Genomic DNA, 18,724 nt, shown 5'->3' with positions numbered 1-18,724 from the left:
TTTATTTTAGGTATGTATTTCATATTTATTTCTTAAATATTTATATAATTTATTTTTCTATTTAAAATTTTAATATTAAATACTTTTATTAAAATATTATTTTTAATTTATTTTTTAAACTATTATATTGATCTCTTCTCTAATATAATATAAAATATTTTTCATAAAAATAATTTATTTAATTATTAATTAAATAATAAAGTACTAATAAATTAAAAAAATAAAAATATTATAAAAAATACCGTAAAAAAGTTGAATTTTATCCATTTAAATTTCTGTTATTAATTTTAATAATATATTTATTTTTTAAATAATATATATGATAAAAAATATGTTTATTTTTTTGGAGTATAAATTTTATTATTATATTTATATGTTTATGATTTTAATTATATTTTTAAATATTTTAAATAAATTTATTTTATTATATTATATTTTACATATGAATATATGTTCCATCACGTAATTAAATAAAGATAATAAAAAAATTTAATAAATAAATTAACAATTAATTATGTGGATAAGCAGTAATTCATGGCAAAAAGAGGCGCTGGCTATACTGAGAAGGACAACGAAGTTACGGACGATGGAATTCAACGAACAGCGGTGTTTGGAAGGACCTAATCTACGTGATGAAATGATGAAGAAAGAATGGAAGAGTGGAAATGTGCTTCAATTAACGGAGTTGGGTTTTGATATTTTAAGAAATTATACCATTTCCAATCTCAAATAATAAATTACAAAATAATCTAACTATGGTTAAGATAAAGACTAATTACAATGTGACACATCATGAAGGGTAAGTTACATGTTATTTCAGAGGGGGTTGGATAGTATTCACCATATATATATATATATTAATTAAAATGATAAAACATAATATGTATATATAAATATTTATTAATTATTAGAATTTAAGCTGACAATATAAATAATAAATTTAATATTGTATGTATTGCCAGATTAATAAAAATAGTTTATTTATTGTCTATATTTTTTCAAAAGTTATAAAAAATATTTTTAATTATTTAATAAGATGACACTTAAATAGTCTTTTAAAGTAATGAGAATACTAGTTAAATAAAAATAGTGTATGCTATAGTGTCTATATACATTTGTTTAACTTATTAAAAAAAATAAAAATAAAAATTTAAATTAAAAAATATAAAAATAAATAATTTTTTAATATTTAAAATTTATCATAAAAGATAAATTTGATAATTTCGACACCAAAATTATAAACACCACAGAATTTGAATTTACTAGAAAAGACAAATTTAACAATTTAGACACCAAAATTATAGACACAACAGAATTTACCAATAAAAATTAAAACATTTCAAATTTTCAGTAAACTAGTACAGTAATGTGTCATACTTTTACGAAAGCCATTTATCCAATCCTCCAATAGATAATTAACTCCGTTTACTGACCAAAAAAATAGATAAATAACTATGTTTAAAAGCTTTTATTTTTGTTGGACCCACGTAACAACACTCTATATTCTAGTGGATATTTGAGCATTTCGGTAAATTGGGAACCGCAATCTTTAGGCACGGAAGAACTCACCTTAAGAATTAATCATAAGGGTCAAAAGCTATTACAAGGAATCAAATGCTGTCCACTTGTCATTCTATTATTGCTTTTTGCTTGGTCAAGTTGTAGCCATGATAGCCATGGTATCCATAATCATAGTAGAACTGGCCTAAAAATTATTACCGTAATGGTTTTTGGTTTCTTTTAAATTTTATACTCTTATGAGACACACTCTCTCAGATACACACTTCTCCAATTATTTGCGTCTCTTCTACTCTGCAGTCAGCACACATCATACACCAGACTCTCACCACTCTCTCAAAACCTGTGCCCAAATAACTCCCTCAACAACCTTCTCTCTCCACCACCACACCACCATGTCCACCACCACCACAGAGCAAGACACGTCACGTGACTCTCACACGCACTTCTACTCCACCAGCGACAACAACGTCGTCACAGACGACGACGACAGCGACCTCGATGACGATGACCAGCAGCAGCACCACAACTATAGCGAAGACAAAAGAGAATTCACCCAAAGAGCATGGTGCTGCAGATCCCGCGGCAGCAGGTGGAGGCGGTGGTGGCCAACGGGTAAAGTTCTGGACCCGAGGTCGAAATGGGTCCAGGAATGGAACAGAGTGTTTCTTCTGGTGTGCGCGACGGGTCTATTCGTGGACCCGTTGTTCTTCTATGTGCTCTCTGTGAGCGACACGTGTATGTGCCTCTTCGTGGATGGTTGGTTCGCCGTAACGGTAACGGTTCTGCGCTGCATGACGGACGCACTGCACGTGTGGAACATGTGGCTGCAGCTCAAGATGGCGAAGAGGATCTTTGGTTTGGGTGCTGCGGCCGCCGGCGGTGGTGGTGATGGAAGCAGCGGAGGGGTGCTGAGGGACACTAACCCCCGTACTGTAGCTGTTGGGTATCTCAAGGCTAGGACTGGATTCTTCTTTGATATCTTTGTTATCCTTCCAATACCTCAGGTTACAATTATTTCTCAACTCTCTCTCTCCCTCTTTGCACATATTGAGAATTTAACAACAGATTCAACATTAGAATACCGTTTAAGCTTAAAATGTTACTAGCATACTTCTAAATTACCAAATACCAAGCTTATTTAAATACAAAAGTAATTAAAATTAAATGTATATGATGTTTTTTTTTAATTCAGATTCTCTAAAATAAAAAAACTGATAAAATAATAAATTAAAATATAAAATTAATTTAACTATTATTAAATTTATAATTTTTATAAAATGTATGTTTTATTAATTATTTTAAATATTGATCCTCATTTTTAATCACATTTGGGATATATACAACGCTATTCTATCTCTTTGAGAATAGAATACTGCTATTTCAAAAAAACCAAAAAACTGCTCCCCTTTTTTTCATGGTCATTAATTATTATTTATGTGTTTTGTCGCGTTATGTCGTAAGTTCGTAGTTTGGTACACAGGAGAAATGTTTCCATACCGTTTATTAATAACAGTAAAATGCTACTACAGACTTCTTTTTGTTAAAAATTTGGATTAGGTAAACGGTAAGTTTATTTATCCATTTAAATAAGTATCGAAACCAACTATAGACTTGCAAGCAATATCTCACTTTATCAATAAAATTAACTTTTCATTATTCAATCTACCTAATATATTTATACAATTATTTTTTTGTTTTCTATAATACACTGGATGGCGATGGTATGTAAGAGATGACAAGGGCATGGAACATAGTTATGTATTTCTGAAGTGTTAATTGTGGATAGGCCTTATTGAATTTATAGTAGTAAGTGATAATGAACTAGGTTCTAAATAATACTTGAAGAGGAAACTATTATGGTTTAATTTGAACTTATTAGCTAAGTGTTCGCAAATTTGATTTTGAATAAAGTTGATTTTGTTGGAAGTGACTCAATAAGCACGAACTATATATGTTTACCTGCATTATTTATCTACATAGGAACGTTAATTTAATTTGATATGATGAATAATATTGAGTGGATGGTGATAAGTACAAAATAATAGTGCTAGAAGTTTAATTATATAAATAATTTTATTGAGAAATAACTCTTTTACAATTAATTTAAAAATTATATAACTTGAACAACAACAACTTAAAAAAATTTGTATTAATACAATGATAATTTATAATGTTTTATACTACATCAATTTATATTCATGAATTAATTTAGATGATCCTTTAAATACCCAAATTAAGCACACTAATATTGCTCAAGTTGATATGAAATCTAAAATGAAAAAAAAAAAAAAAACTGATTTAAGACTTAAGTTATATACTTCAACTAATAAGCGCAGCATTTCTTTGAAAACATACAAGAACTTCTTCATATTGGCAAAGGTGAAAATGATCATAATAATTTTAATAAGAACTATAAGTAGTAACACTTGACCTTTGAGCTAACTTCTAAATATAATTGTATTTAGAGAAATATGAGGAGAATATCATATTCTATTAATATTAGTTAACACTTGACTAACACCTTAGTTTTATGCTAATATTAAAATTTAGGATTTAAAATTTATGATTTAGAATTTAATATTTATTTAAAATATTGACTAAATATTAGTCAAAACTCAAAAGTGATAAATTTTGTTAGTCATGTAACATTTTCTTTTATTATTAAGTATATTGCAAATATGGTTCCAAGTGATTAAATTCGAATAACAACTTTTTGTTTGCATAATAATTATGTAGAGTTTAGTTTTAAGACATTGATAATATAAAATATTTCATATAGTTGTATAATTATATTAATTTTTTTAAATTATCATATATATAATTAATGTAAAAAATAGTTAATTCTAATGATATAATATTATGAATTAGATGTACATATTAAATTATTTTACAAATGATAATACATTAAAATTAAATTCAATTATATAAATATTGTTGTAACTCTAACCTAAAAAAAAACTTTAAAACTAAGACGCATAAATGTTCAAGAGACTTAAAAAAAAAAAAGAAGGGGGAGGGGGTTGGGTTTAATTTTGATCAACTTTGTTTCCGACATCTGTTGTAATTGTAGCATGAACTTATAAATATCGTAAAAATAACTTTTTTTTAATTGTTTATGTGGCTACAAAAACGTAGAGTAAAAATAAAAGTATAAATTATGAATAAAATTAAAGATCTAAAAAAAATTATATTCATAATTTCAACTAATATTAATTTAAACGATATTAAATTTTTTAAATTAATACAAAATAATTTTTTTAAAATCTCAATTTTACAATAAGTGTTATTTAAAGAATTCAAAAATAAATAAAATTATTAGATTAAAATTAAAATAATTAGAAATAAAAATTGATAGATTAAAATATAGATCTTTAAAAATACAAAATTATTAAAAAAATTATAAAAACTATAAATAAAAACTTACTTCGTAAAAAATTATTAAATTTACAAATTAAAATGAAAAAAAATATTAAAATAATAAAATGAAAATAAAAAATAATATTATAAAATTTATAAAAAAATAAAATAATTTTCTAATAAAATGTTTGTTAAAAATTTAAATTTTAAATAAATTAAAAAATTACTATAAAAGTAAAATTAATAATTTTAAGAATATAATAATATTTTTTAATAAAGATAATACTTTTAATTTATGTTATATGTTAAAATATAATACACAATAATTTAGTCCATAAACGAGATCAAATATATTTATTTAAAGACGTTTTGAACGTCTTTTGATGTCTTTGATTGAGTCTACGTTTTTGTAGTATATTAGAATAACTTATTGATGTCTTCTTTCTCCCCCTCCATTCTAGAATCCAATGATTAATTATATAGCAATAACATGCAATCGCACGTGTCATACATTAATCTATGGAGTATAGATATTTTATTGAGTTATTATGTTTACATGTCTAATTTATTTTAAATACGATATTTATTAATAGTTATTTGACATATTTTTTTATTATATTCAACCATATTTTAATAAAAATTAAAAAAAAATTTTGAGACATGCTTAAACATATTTAAAATCACATATTAGTATATCCAATTTTATTTTTAATATATATTTTTAAAATGTGTTTAAAAATAATATATATTATTATTTATTAAAATAAAAAATATTTTAAATATTTTATATAATTAAAAAAATATTAAAAATAATTAAAAATTTATTTTATATTTTAATATCAATAAAATATTATTATAATTTATCTAAAAAATACTTTATATTTTATATATATACCATATTTTCGTATCTTAAAAGATTTTAAAATTTGTATATTTATATATCCTGTATCATATCGTATCTTGTATCTATATCTGTGTAAATGTATTTGTGACTCTATGCATCATAATTCATTATCTACTTTATGTATGCCTATTTTATTAGAATAATTTTACGGAGGTAATATTAAAAAGTAATTTTATTTAATTTAATATTTACAATTTTATATATATAATATATATATTTATTATATTTAATATAATTAATATAATTAATTATTTTAAAATAATTAATAAATATAATATAAAATAATTTTAGATTAATTTTTATTATTTTTTAAATATTTTTGTTTTATTATGATTAGTAAGGAGTCGTTATTATGATTCACCTGACTTTTTGTCTCTTCTTGTTATCTTTAAATTTCAGATAAAAAGCCAAAATTGCACAAAACATTAAAATTTGATAAAATAATTTTAAAATATGAAACCGATAAAAGCCAAAAATTAATATTAATTCAGTAAAAAATAACAAAAAGTAATTTTTTCTTAAATGTCTAATAACTTATGTACTCAATCTTTTTTTACAAAAATATTTAAATAATTATTTAAGAAATACATATAAAAATTAATAAAAAATTTAATTTCTAAAACTTTTTAATTTCTTTTAAAATATTTCGGTCATTCTCTCTATTTAACTGATCAGAACCCATTAAAATTTATTTTACAATTATGATAAGCATATATTAAAATTAATTACTAATATTAAATACATATTTAAATATAAAACACACATTAAAATTAAATTAATAAAATATACATATATTAATATACAAATATATAATAATTAATTTTGATAAGTAATTTTAGTTTGTAAATAATTTTTTGTTTAATTTATACTTTCATTTTAAATATATTATGATTATTTCCTCCATAATACGTCCCAATGATTCTGGGAGTAAATTAAATAACTTCCCTCCATAATTGGAGTATAGAAGTCATTTAATTATATATGACTCAACTTGAATTATGTCTCAATCGACGTATATATACGAACAAACTGCATTTAAGAATAAATTTCGACATCTGGTGATTAATCTTTTTTTGAATTTAGGAAATTGCATATGGTTGTCAATTTAATTAATTTGTGATGGTACGTGTACCTGTATTTTTTCTTTAAAAACAAAAGGCTGTATGCTTCAGAATATGTACTGATGAGCAAAACCATAATCACTCATTTTTATTATTTTTAATGTAACTTCCAACTATTATAAACAAATTGATTTTAATTTTGAGGAATCAAAATTATGAATTTTTTTACACAATTATTTAATTGAAACATTTTTTTTTAAATGACACTTTGAGTAATATATACACGAAAACAGCTATTTTTGTTTTCTAATTTTAATATATTGATAGTATAAAGTTCGGTTTAATAAAATTTTTATTTTTTAAAAGTAATTTATTACAACTAATTTTTAAAATATATATTTTAAAAAAGTTATAGCATTTATTGTTTAGTAAATCAAACTAAAAATATTTTTTAATAAATATAAATAATAATAATAATAATAATAATAATAATAATTATTATTATTATTATTATTATGTTTAATAAAATAATTTTTAAAATTTAAAAAGACCATAAAATATAAAGATAAGAGTAAATTTAAATATTATTAATATATAAAATTATATCAGACTTTTTAATTTTAATAATCACAAGTTAATTTTAATTTTTTTAAAATACTTTTAGAAGCACTCATAACTTTTACATATATAAACATAAATACAAACACAAATTAAACATAATTATATAAATTTTTTTATTTAACAAATACAAACAAGATATTTTTATTTTTTAAAATTTTAAGCACTTCTTTAAAAAATTTTATTTAAATTAAACATAAATCATTTTACATAATTATTCAATCATATACATTGAAACAAATTATTTTAGTCGATATGACAATATGTAGTTAGTAAAAAAATCATTTACAAAATTAGTATATGAAAATTAAATTAAATTCTTATTTTTTATACCAACATAGTAAACTGAAAGTAAATTCATAAAAATAACAATGCTTAGAGTAGGTTGTAGTTACCTTAGAGTAGGTACATAATATGTTTTAAAAACACGAGAAGTTTGTCGTTTTGTTTATTATTGTGCCCGGATTATTATATATACAGAATATGTTTAAATTGTTCTTTAAAAATTTTGTTTGAGACATTTTCGTCTTAAAATAAATGTATTATAGTGAGGTCTCTAAAATTTACGAAAATAAATATATAAGTTCTTATATTATTCAGATTCATCATTTTTATTTAAAAAAATAAATTTTAAAAAATGTGATAAAAGAATATATATATATATATATCTTATTTTTATTAAATTTAAATACTTCATCAAAATAAATTTTTTGGACTGAAAACGTCGGTCTTAAAATTTTTTTGGACCTAATTGAAAATATAACGTTGAGAAAGTCTAAGAGTCAATAATTTTTGTATTTTATAGTCAGTACTTAATTATAAAAAAATATAATTTTATACTATTAAAAATATTATTAATGACTAATTGATAATTACAAAACACAAAAATTACTGTCGCTACGGCTTCCTTAATAACTTTGTATAGAAGACGAAATTGAAGAGAGGTTATTGTTGTTATATATTTTCTTATTAATTAGAAGGTGGTACACGCCTCTTTTGTGATGGACCTCTGAACATGCTTTGCCTACACTATGAACAAAACAGAAACACAGTATGTTACACGTAACATCAACTCATCTGGAACATGTGAGCCACAGGGAGAGATACCACCAATTTTGAAGCTTTGTCGCCATAGAGATAGAGATTTATGTTAGGTATAGAGACATACAGAGTGGTCCCCTAGCTACTACTATCCGTATAAAGATTCATGCTTCTTCTGCGTTTTGAATCTCAGTATTGTTTAATTGTTACACCCTTACACGAACCAACTTCAGGATACTGATGAACGTATTAAAATGTTCCTAATCAAGGATTTAATTAGTTCATTATTTTCTAATGAGTGTTTTTTTCATTATTTTATTATTAAGTTTATTGTATGTGCCGGATGAGAAAAGGTGCTCAGGAAAAAGTTGAAAATTAAGAGCTAATAACTAAGCTTGAAAACGTAACCTTTACGGTTGGTACCTGATGTATGTCTAAACATTTTTATGAGCAAAGGACAAACTTTGCTTTTTAAATACAACTGGCATAAAAAATAAAATAAAAGTATATATATATAATAATGCAAAAAATTGTTCAGAAAAATAAAAAATCACACTTTATGACATTTAAAAATAATACGTACACACAAAATATTAGTTATTAACTCAATCATTATATATTTATATTTAAATATATATGATATTTAACTTATTTTTAATATGTATTTTAATATATATGTTATAAAGGTGATTATTAATTTAATAGTTGATTTTTAGTGTATAGATAACATAATTATATTATATTTACATTTATTTTGGTCATTTTAAATTTTATTGTACCATTGAGCAGATGAAAAGTATAATAATAATAATAAAGAGAATTGAGATTATATATATAATGCATGTTGTTCAGATTTGTGATATATTGAATGTGTGTTGTTCAGATAGTGGTGTGGGTGGGAATCCCATCTTTGTTAGAGAAAGGGTCGGTGACATTGGTGATGACAGTGTTGCTGATAATGTTTCTGTTGCAATACCTTCCCAAAATATATCACGCAGTTTGCCATCTTCGAAGAATGCAGAACCTCTCTGGCTACATTTTTGGAACCGTTTGGTGGGGTATTGCTCTTAACATGATTGCCTATTTTGTCGCCTCTCATGTAAGTTTCTTCACAGATCGATATACCTCTCCCTACATTCACATGCATCAACCATAATTTATTCAACTCCATCAATTTTATTTTAATTAATTTACCCTATTTATAATATATGAGTAAGCGAGCTACAAATTACATGCCTCTCAATAATAAACAATTTTTATTCCTCTAGAAATTTTAAAAAATTATTTTTGTCAGATATATTAATTTATTCATTACATTTATCAAATTTTTAATATTTTTGTTGATAAATATGTCCTAGTATAATTTATAATATAAGATGATTAAATTAAAAAAATATCATTATAAGGTAAAGTATTAAATTAGTCCCTTACGGTTTAATCCTGTTTTAATTCTTAAGATTTAAAGTGTCATATTTGAATTCAAACAAATTTCATTTAAATTCAATATAGTCCTGTTGTCAACTTAAATAATTAACGGCACCGCTCTACAAACCTTAATGTCCTTCCCTAAAGAGGTACAAACTCGAGAAACACAAGATAGACACAAGATCAGCAGCAGATGTATTACTGCGAGCCACTGGCCTTGGTTTGAGCACATGGAGAACATTTTCGAGAACTCGCTTTTTGCAGAAAAATTCGTCGGTAGCGATGAGGACAAGGTCATCGTCACTTTTACTGCGGGAAATTTTCCTCGACAACAAGAGTTTAGTTATATAACTTTTTCATATTTGAAAACTGAGTTTTGTTAATTATTTAATATTGACTTTACGGCATGACTATATTAAAACTAAATAAAAATTTTTTTTATTTAAATATGAGACTTTAAATTTTAGAAACTAAAACAGAATTAGAACAAAATGTATAGTCTAATTTAATACTTTACCCTTTTTTCTATTTAAAGAATTAGTAGAGGATAAAGATATATATTATTGTTCTAGTATTGTTCCTCCTCTTTTTAATATATTGTTATGTTATTATTGAAAAAAAATTATATTAAAATTATGTTGTATTGTTGATGAGTTACTTATACAAGTGAGTGATATGGAAAAAATGAATTTACAGGCAGCAGGGGCATGTTGGTACTTGTTAGGGATCGAGAGAGCAGCAAAGTGCCTGAAAGAACAGTGTGCAAGAACAGATGGTTGTGGATCAAGGATTCTTTCATGCAAAGAAGCAATATACTATGGAAGTACAAGAAGCTTGGTTAGTGACAGAGCAAGGTTGGCTTGGGCAGGGAACAGGGAAGCAAGGTCCATTTGCTTAGATGGGTCTGACAAGTATAACTATGGAGCTTATAAGTGGACTGTTCAACTTGTCACCAATGATAATCGATTGGAAAAGATACTTTTCCCTATCTTCTGGGGCCTAATGACTCTCAGGTACACTCGATACTTGACTTTGCATGATGATGATTGATGACTAAAATATTATACTTTATTCTGTGCTGCGTTGTGATGAATTTTTCTATTTCAAGAAAAGCTTGATGCGAAGCCTGAGAATTATTATGTTTTATGTACATTCATTGCCTAGAATGTTTCGAGAATATTTGGACCCTCTTATTTTGCACGAAATTTTCATGTAGTACAATGATGATATAATCTTACTCAGATCCTAGCTAGTTATTAGTTTTATTCTCTATTTGGTACGTACATACCTTTTGCATGATGCTTTTGATGAAAATCTTTCCTCTGCTTAAATTTGTAAGGTTCTTAAATATATTCATCTTGATATATGTTTCGGAATTAAAATTTTAAAAACAAGGCAAGAAACAAGAAATGTTGTATTGGGTATAACAAAAAGTACTAAATGGGTCAAAGGCAGAAACTAGATAAGGCATGTTGTGCACCTATATATGGTGCATAGCATTGCTATTTCTTCTGTTTGACTGTTTCTTCTGGACTGTTATTGTACTTGCTTGATTGCTTCATAGTTCCTCAATCTTTGTCTTTTTTTTTTCCAGCACTTTTGGGAACCTAGAGAGCACAACAGAATGGCTAGAAGTAGTTTTTAACATCATTGTCTTGACCAGTGGTCTTCTTCTTGTCACCATGTTAATTGGAAACATCAAGGTAAATAAAACACATTTAACATTGCCACAGTCGTCCATATGATATGAAACTTCTATTTATATTTTTAAGTAAATGATCAAATTTATCTTTGAAAAATCACTCAATTTTTAAATTGGTTTTTGAAAGATTTTTTTAATTAAATTCGTTCTTAAAAAATTTTAAGTTAGTGATGTTAGTCTTTTTACTACTTTCATTGTCAATGATATTAAAATTTGTAGATATGGCACATTAAATAACATCACACAGACCATAGCATATTCATGATAGTTCTAATTAGTGATTAATATGACAAATTTATACAATTAGATCAAATTAATCTCAAATTAAAGGAGACATTGAGACATTAAAATCTCTCAATTTGAGAATGATTTGATGATTTGATCTAATTTTATAAATTTGTCATGTTAGTACCCAACTAGGATTGTCTAGTGTGTGTTGTGACCTTACTTAACATGTTATATTAGTAAATTCTGACTTCATGAGCAAAAGAAGTAACAGAAGGACTCATGTAATCAACTTAAAATTTTTTAAAACCGAATTTGATTAAAAAATATTTCGAAGACTAATTTAAAGAATGAGCAATTTTTCAGGAACAAATTTGACCATTTACTCTTATGTTTTTTATAAGAAATTGAATTACAATTTTCTTAATCTTTACTCTATTTTATTAAAGAGTAATGTTAGGAAGGCAATAACCCCAAAATTATTCTGTTTAACTTAATATTCCATATATGTAATATCAGTAATTTATATTTATTATATCTAAAATGATATCTTCATTTATTTCAACAGTGACTATAAAGTGCAAAATAAAAATTTTTTGGATTATTTTCAATTAATTTTTATTATTTTCCAAACATTTTTATCTGCCCTTGATCACGTTAAACCCATGTATACCATGTGCATGTTTAAATATACTAGACTTAGTTATATTAATGTTAATATGATATGGAACTATATATGTGCATGTACGGAGCAGGTGTTTTTGCATGCAACAACATCAAAGAAGCAAGCAATGCAACTGAAGATGAGGAACATTGAATGGTGGATGAGGAAGAGGCGGCTGCCGCCCGGGTTACGGCAGAGAGTGCGAACGTATGAACGGCATCGTTGGGCCGCCATGCGTGGCGTTGATGAGTGTGAGATGACCAGCAATTTGCCTGAAGGGCTAAGAAGAGACATCAAGTATCATCTTTGTTTGGATTTGGTCAAGCAGGTAAAAACTCTTCCTCCTAATCTCAGGATAACATATATATAACAATAAAGTACAATGATTTGGTCATTGATCATTATTATATTTGAGATCCACTTAACCTCTAAAATGATTCAAATACTAATATTCTTGAAACACTTAAAATTTTTTCTAAATATTTAAACATACCAGACAAAAAAAAAAAAAAGAAAATGCATGTTTAATTTCGAGTTGGAAAGATATCAAAAAAAGAAAAGAATTTAAAGAGTAAAAGAGACTTGACTTACGCGTCAAATGATTTTTTATTCATTTTTTACTTTAAAATTAAAACTCATTCCAGTTAGAACTTTTTACCGTGACATGTATGTATGATTTTATAATTAATGGATCATTAATAATATTAATTAGGTTGAAGAGTAGATTTTCTCAATAAACGAATTTATAATCATCAGAGGATAAGGTAGGTTTCTACTTTCTAGCAGGGTTTAGGATTTAGACTTCGTAAATCATAATACGAATTTCCAATTGAAGATATCTATTTTCAATTAGAAGAAATAATCATTTCCCCGTTACTATTGAGTTATTATTTAATTTAAAAAAATATTTTTGCTATTTTTTATATACACTTTTCTTATTCATATTTTTGTTATGGCATAAAAACTAAAATTTTTATCTCCTCTCATTTTTTATGAATCACTTCTATTATTAAAAACAAAAAAATATACAAGAGATATACACCAAAAATATCTCAATTTTTTTAGACTTGTTTTTTCTCTCTCACTTTTCTCCCCTCGCCTTTGGACACAGAGACCAAATTTGATAAACGATAAACCTATTATCTGGGCCATCAAATAAAAACATGTTAGTGGCCCAACAATATCTATGTTCGTGAAACGTATGCCTTGATACCAACCAACACTACTAACACTTGGTCAATACTTCGGTTTAGGTGCCACTATTTCAGCATATGGATGAACTTGTCCTAGAGAACATTTGTGACCGCGTGAAGTCTCTCATATTCACAAAGGGAGAAACAGTAAGCTCTACAACAATGTAGCATTATTGTGCTAAATATTATATTAATTATTACTTATGATGGTGCAGATAGCCAAAGAGGGAGACCCAGTCCAAAGAATGCTATTTGTGGTAAGGGTCACCTTCAAAGCAGCCAACTTCTAAGAGATGGTGTGGAAAGTTGTTGCATGTTAGGTCCCGGAAACTTCAGCGGAGACGAACTCCTTTCCTGGTGTTTAAGGCGGCCCTTCATCGAGCGCCTTCCGCCGTCTTCGTCCACTCTTGTAACACTCGAAACCACCGAGGCATTCGGCCTAGAAGCCGAGGATGTGAAATATGTTACACAGCATTTTAGATATACTTTTGTGAAGGAAAAAGTGAAAAGAAGTGCCAGGTATTATTCGCCAGGATGGCGAACGTGGGCCGCCGTGGCAATTCAATTGGCGTGGAGGAGGTACAAGCATCGGTTGACTTTGACTTCCTTGTCCTTTATAATGCCAAGGAGGCCTGTGTTACGTTCCTCTTCCATGGGAGAAGACAGGCTTAGGCTCTATACAGCATTGTTAACGTCTCCAAAGCCTAATCAGGAAGATTATGACTTCTGAGAACGTGAGATATACTATTATCATGCTCATCATGTCAGATTTATTTGGCTGATTTTCACAGTGGAGTATGAGAAATTAGCTGTGTATATGTGTGTTTATGTCCACTATCCTATTACTCAATCATTTGTTCAACGTTTTAGATTTCTTTTAAATAAATGTAGTTCAATATTTACATCTTTTAAACTTCAGATTAATATTTTATCCTACCATATTTCTTTTATTAACTAATGGTATATATTTGTAAAGGATCCGCTAGGGAGACAATTAAACTGATTTTGGGGTTCACCAAGGATCGAACTCTTGATCTTTCAGATCTAGTGTTCTAATACCATGTCATGATATCACTCATCCTAAAAGGTTTAGCTGATGAGAAAAGGTAACAATAATGATTATATCTCTAATACTCCATAAATCTCTATTGTACACATTATACAAATATTCTATTGGCTCCTCATACTTTTCTATTTGTAAATATACACTTCTATTTTAAATTGTTTTACACAAATTTTACCAACAAGGTCGAAATTTCATTTCTTATAATCTATAAAAAAATTATATTTACTAGTTCTTTTTCTTCTAAAATATTACAGGTATAATTCTTACCAAAATTTTGTGTACAAAGGGAGAAATTAGATATTTATAATAAAGTCAAAACCAATAAATAAAAAAATAACAAATAGCAATAAAAGAAAGAAAATAAATCAATTTTTACTATTCTAAGTTCAAAAAAATCTTTTGCTACTCAAATTAATGAAATCATTCATTTTTTATTTGTCTTTTAGGAATAATAAATCTCTATATTTCTTTATATATATACTTGTACGTTACTATAAGCAAGATTAGAAAGAAAAAAAAAATCATATCTTTAAAAAATAAACTATTATTTTTATTTATAAAATATGAAGATGTTGACTTTTTCTTACTTATAAAAGACAAAAATTAATATTATACTTATAAAAGATCGACTCTGTAGACAAAACTATTCAAACCTTAAAACATTATAAAAAAAATCCTAAATTACTCTTTCCACACCCATGACCATCACCATCATCATTATCATCATCATATCTCTCTCTCTCTCTCTCTCTCTCTCTCTCTCTCTCATATCACCGCTTGTAACACTACCACTACCACCAACACCCTCCTCCTCCACCACTATCACCATCGACACCGATGACTCCAAGCTAAAGGCGATCATCTATTCAAATTCTCAAGTCTGAAGAAGCTCTTTACCCACTTTATTATTACGCCATTCAATATTTCTATTCAATTCAAATAAAATCATAGAACAGGACCAATTCACAATATCCTATTACATTATACTATACAACATACAATCACCAAACTCAAGAAATCAATCAAATACGGTATTACTTAATAAATTTTGATTCGTCCGAACACTGGGTAGGCCGAGTTTAAGCGCTTCCGAGTAAGTCGTCAACCGAGAGGAAGAGCTTTTCGTCGACCAAGATCAAACACCGCGGCGGGAATACCTGCAAAAAATACTCCGACGCTCAAATTAGTGATAATCTCGAGAGAGAGAGAGAGAGAGTGAGAATAATTAAGTGAGAGTGAATAAGTGAATATGAAAACTAGTAATGGAACCTGACTTTAGCCGAGCATATTAGCTCGGCTTTATAGGAGTTATTTTACCATTTATTGTGGATAAGTCCTGGTTTGTAGGTTGGTTATGATATTTCTGTTTTAGATTTGTTGAGCACGTTCCTTATTTTCAAATGGGTGAATCCGAGTTTATCTGCCTCCGTGCCGAGCTTATCGGACAGCTGGCGTGAGGCCGATCTTAGTTGCTGACATGCCAAGTTTCTCGGGCGGCCGAGGTTTGAGGTAACGTATCATAGCCCCCAAGCTTGCCTTGGTTTGGACAGGACTAAGGCGAGCTTTTGAAAATGATGTCGCAAACCTCGGTCGCTGAGCTGTTGTCATGTACATTCCTTACAGCCCCCAAGCTCGATTTGGTCCTGAATGAGTTTTGAAACGTTTTTGCTTTGTCTTTCGCACCAGTTGACATGACTGATGTGAAACGTGTCCGCTTTCCTAGGTACCCTCTTTCGTTGGATTATGGAGTCATTTAATGTTCTCTTTTTTCAATGTCCAGGATTGAATACGAAAGGATTTGTAACCGTTTGCTAAGGTTACTTTTTATCACCCCTCTTTTTATTTTTGCTTCAGAATTTGTTGGTGTTTCCTGGAGGAAAAAAGGAAAGTTCTTGTCTGAGAATGGCTAACAAAGGTTAGTGTTGATTTTCATCTTCTTCTTCGTGTTTTATTCTTTCTTTGCTTGTGATGGAGAACTGTGATGAGGGTGATGCATGTGGTTGGGTAGATACCAGGGTGAAGCAACATGCGTCGCAGTTTGATGATGGTGAGTCAGTCGGGTTACTAGGGTCGGATCTGTGGGTCAGGGAAGGCAGTAATATTAAGATAGAGTTGTTGCCCTGTGGTAAAGATGATCGGGTCTGTGATCAGTTGAAAGATTGGTCCTTTTTTTACATGTATAGCTGCTTGTTTACGGAGTTGGGAGTCAAACTGCCTTTTACCGAGTTTGAATGTGGTGTTTTGTACTAGTTGAACTGTGCCCCAACCCAACTTCACCCTAATTCTTGGGGTTTTGTTCGGGTCTTTGAGATACTGATGGAGTTATTAGGTCAGCCACCATCTCTTAGGCTTTTCTTCTCGTTGTTCCAAGCTAAAGGGGTGGGACGTGGTTTGTGGGTGAACCTTAGCAGCTACCCGCGTCGAGCTATTTTTGGTCTTTATAAATACCCATTTAAAGATTTTAAGTCTATGTTTGTTAAAGTTAGAAGTGTACCCGAGGAATTCCCTTTTTATCTGAATGAGCATTTAGTTGCAAGGTTTCCGTTGTCCTGGTGTTCTGAGCCTTACCAAGCGTTAGATGTAGATGATAGGCTTCCTGAAGATGATGTTGTGATGGACTTCTTGTTTAAGTCCTTGGGTCCGAGTGGTTTATTGTCCGTTGCTGAGATGTTGAAGTGGGATACTGATAGACAGGCTGTGTATGATCATATAGGTAACTTGCTTTTATTGTGCTTTCTTTCTTCTTGTTGTGAGATATTCTTTCTGACCTTGATTGTTTTTGTTTTGCAGCTGAGAAGGCTCCTACTATCACCACTGCCGGTTTGAAGTCTTACTTCAACCAACGCAAGAAAAATGAAAAAGAAGTCTCTTCTAATATCGGGAAAGGTCTTGCCGCTGTCCAGTATGGGCCTGTTCAAAAGTCCAAACGTAAGAGAGGTCAGGCGAAGGATAATGCTGCCGAGGTGTTGGAAGGTAAGGGTGACTCCTCTGTAATCCTTCAAGTGGTTGAATCTGCTTACGAGTCACAGAAGAGACTCCATGGGTACGATGAGAATGATCATGGGAGGTCATTGTGGGCAAGGCTTTATCCATTTGGTACAATGGCTGATGAGCTCTGTTGTTTATCAATTGAGGACGTTAGGATTTTTGCTAGTAAAGAATTTTATAAAAATAGTCGCGTTGTAGATATAGATTCTAAACCAACAGAAATTCCTTCGTACAAACGTTTTGGTTGTCACAAGTAACAAACCCCTTTTAAAATTGATAATCGAGTATTTAAACCTCGGGTCGTCTTCTCAAGGAATTGCAGGGAGGTATGTTCTTATTATTGGCTATGAAAAAGGTAAAATTGGTGTTTTGAGAATGAGGAATAAATATGGCAAATAATTTAAATGACAATTAAAATAAATAAATAAATACTGTAAAGCAAACCTTTGGCAAGGTATGAGAAATTGGAAGTCCAAACTTTGTTATTCTTAGCAATAATAATGAAAGTTGAATCTTAATTCCACTTAGTTAACCTTTGCTAAAGCAAAGGAAAGTTAAGGGATAAATTATTTTCGCCTTCGAATCCTATTTATTTCCTAAGAAAAGGTTGGGATTATTGAAGTTCAGTCCAATTAGCAAAGATAACAATTATCAATTATGTTAAGCTAAGATAACTCCTGAGTTACTGATTTCTCAACCAAGACCAAAAGGAAAAGAAGTTAAATCTGCTGGAATAAAAATTGTCTTCAAATTGGGGATAATAAAAAGGAACAATTATAAACTGAAATACCTCAAATATCATTAAATAAAAATGTCAATTCTAACATGGACAATATCAACAGCCAATTGGGCAACATCAATCAAACACAATAAAAGCCTCAGAGTAAACAAAAATAGAAGAGAAATTAAATAGTAAAAGAAATATTGAACCTGGGATCGAGAGTTACTCCTAAAACTAA

General features: G+C 28.2%; 1 protein-coding gene across 1 annotated transcript; it reads left to right on the top strand.

Moving 5' to 3' along the window:
• Positions 1–1,691: 1,691 nt before the first annotated feature.
• LOC130969973 (cyclic nucleotide-gated ion channel 4-like) lies at positions 1,692–14,665 on the top strand. The gene is given in 8 exon segments (XM_057895896.1): positions 1,692–2,525; positions 9,386–9,601; positions 10,624–10,940; positions 11,522–11,630; positions 12,610–12,846; positions 13,772–13,858; positions 13,927–13,969; positions 13,972–14,665. Coding segments are annotated over 8 exon segments (2,247 nt in total). The 5' UTR covers positions 1,692–1,757; the 3' UTR covers positions 14,442–14,665.
• The last annotated feature ends 4,059 nt before the right edge of the window (positions 14,666–18,724 follow it).

Source organism: Arachis stenosperma, chromosome 3 (genome assembly GCF_014773155.1).
Source record: "Arachis stenosperma cultivar V10309 chromosome 3, arast.V10309.gnm1.PFL2, whole genome shotgun sequence".
Lineage (NCBI taxonomy): Eukaryota > Viridiplantae > Streptophyta > Magnoliopsida > Fabales > Fabaceae > Arachis > Arachis stenosperma.
This window is presented reverse-complemented; position numbering and strand designations above follow the sequence as displayed.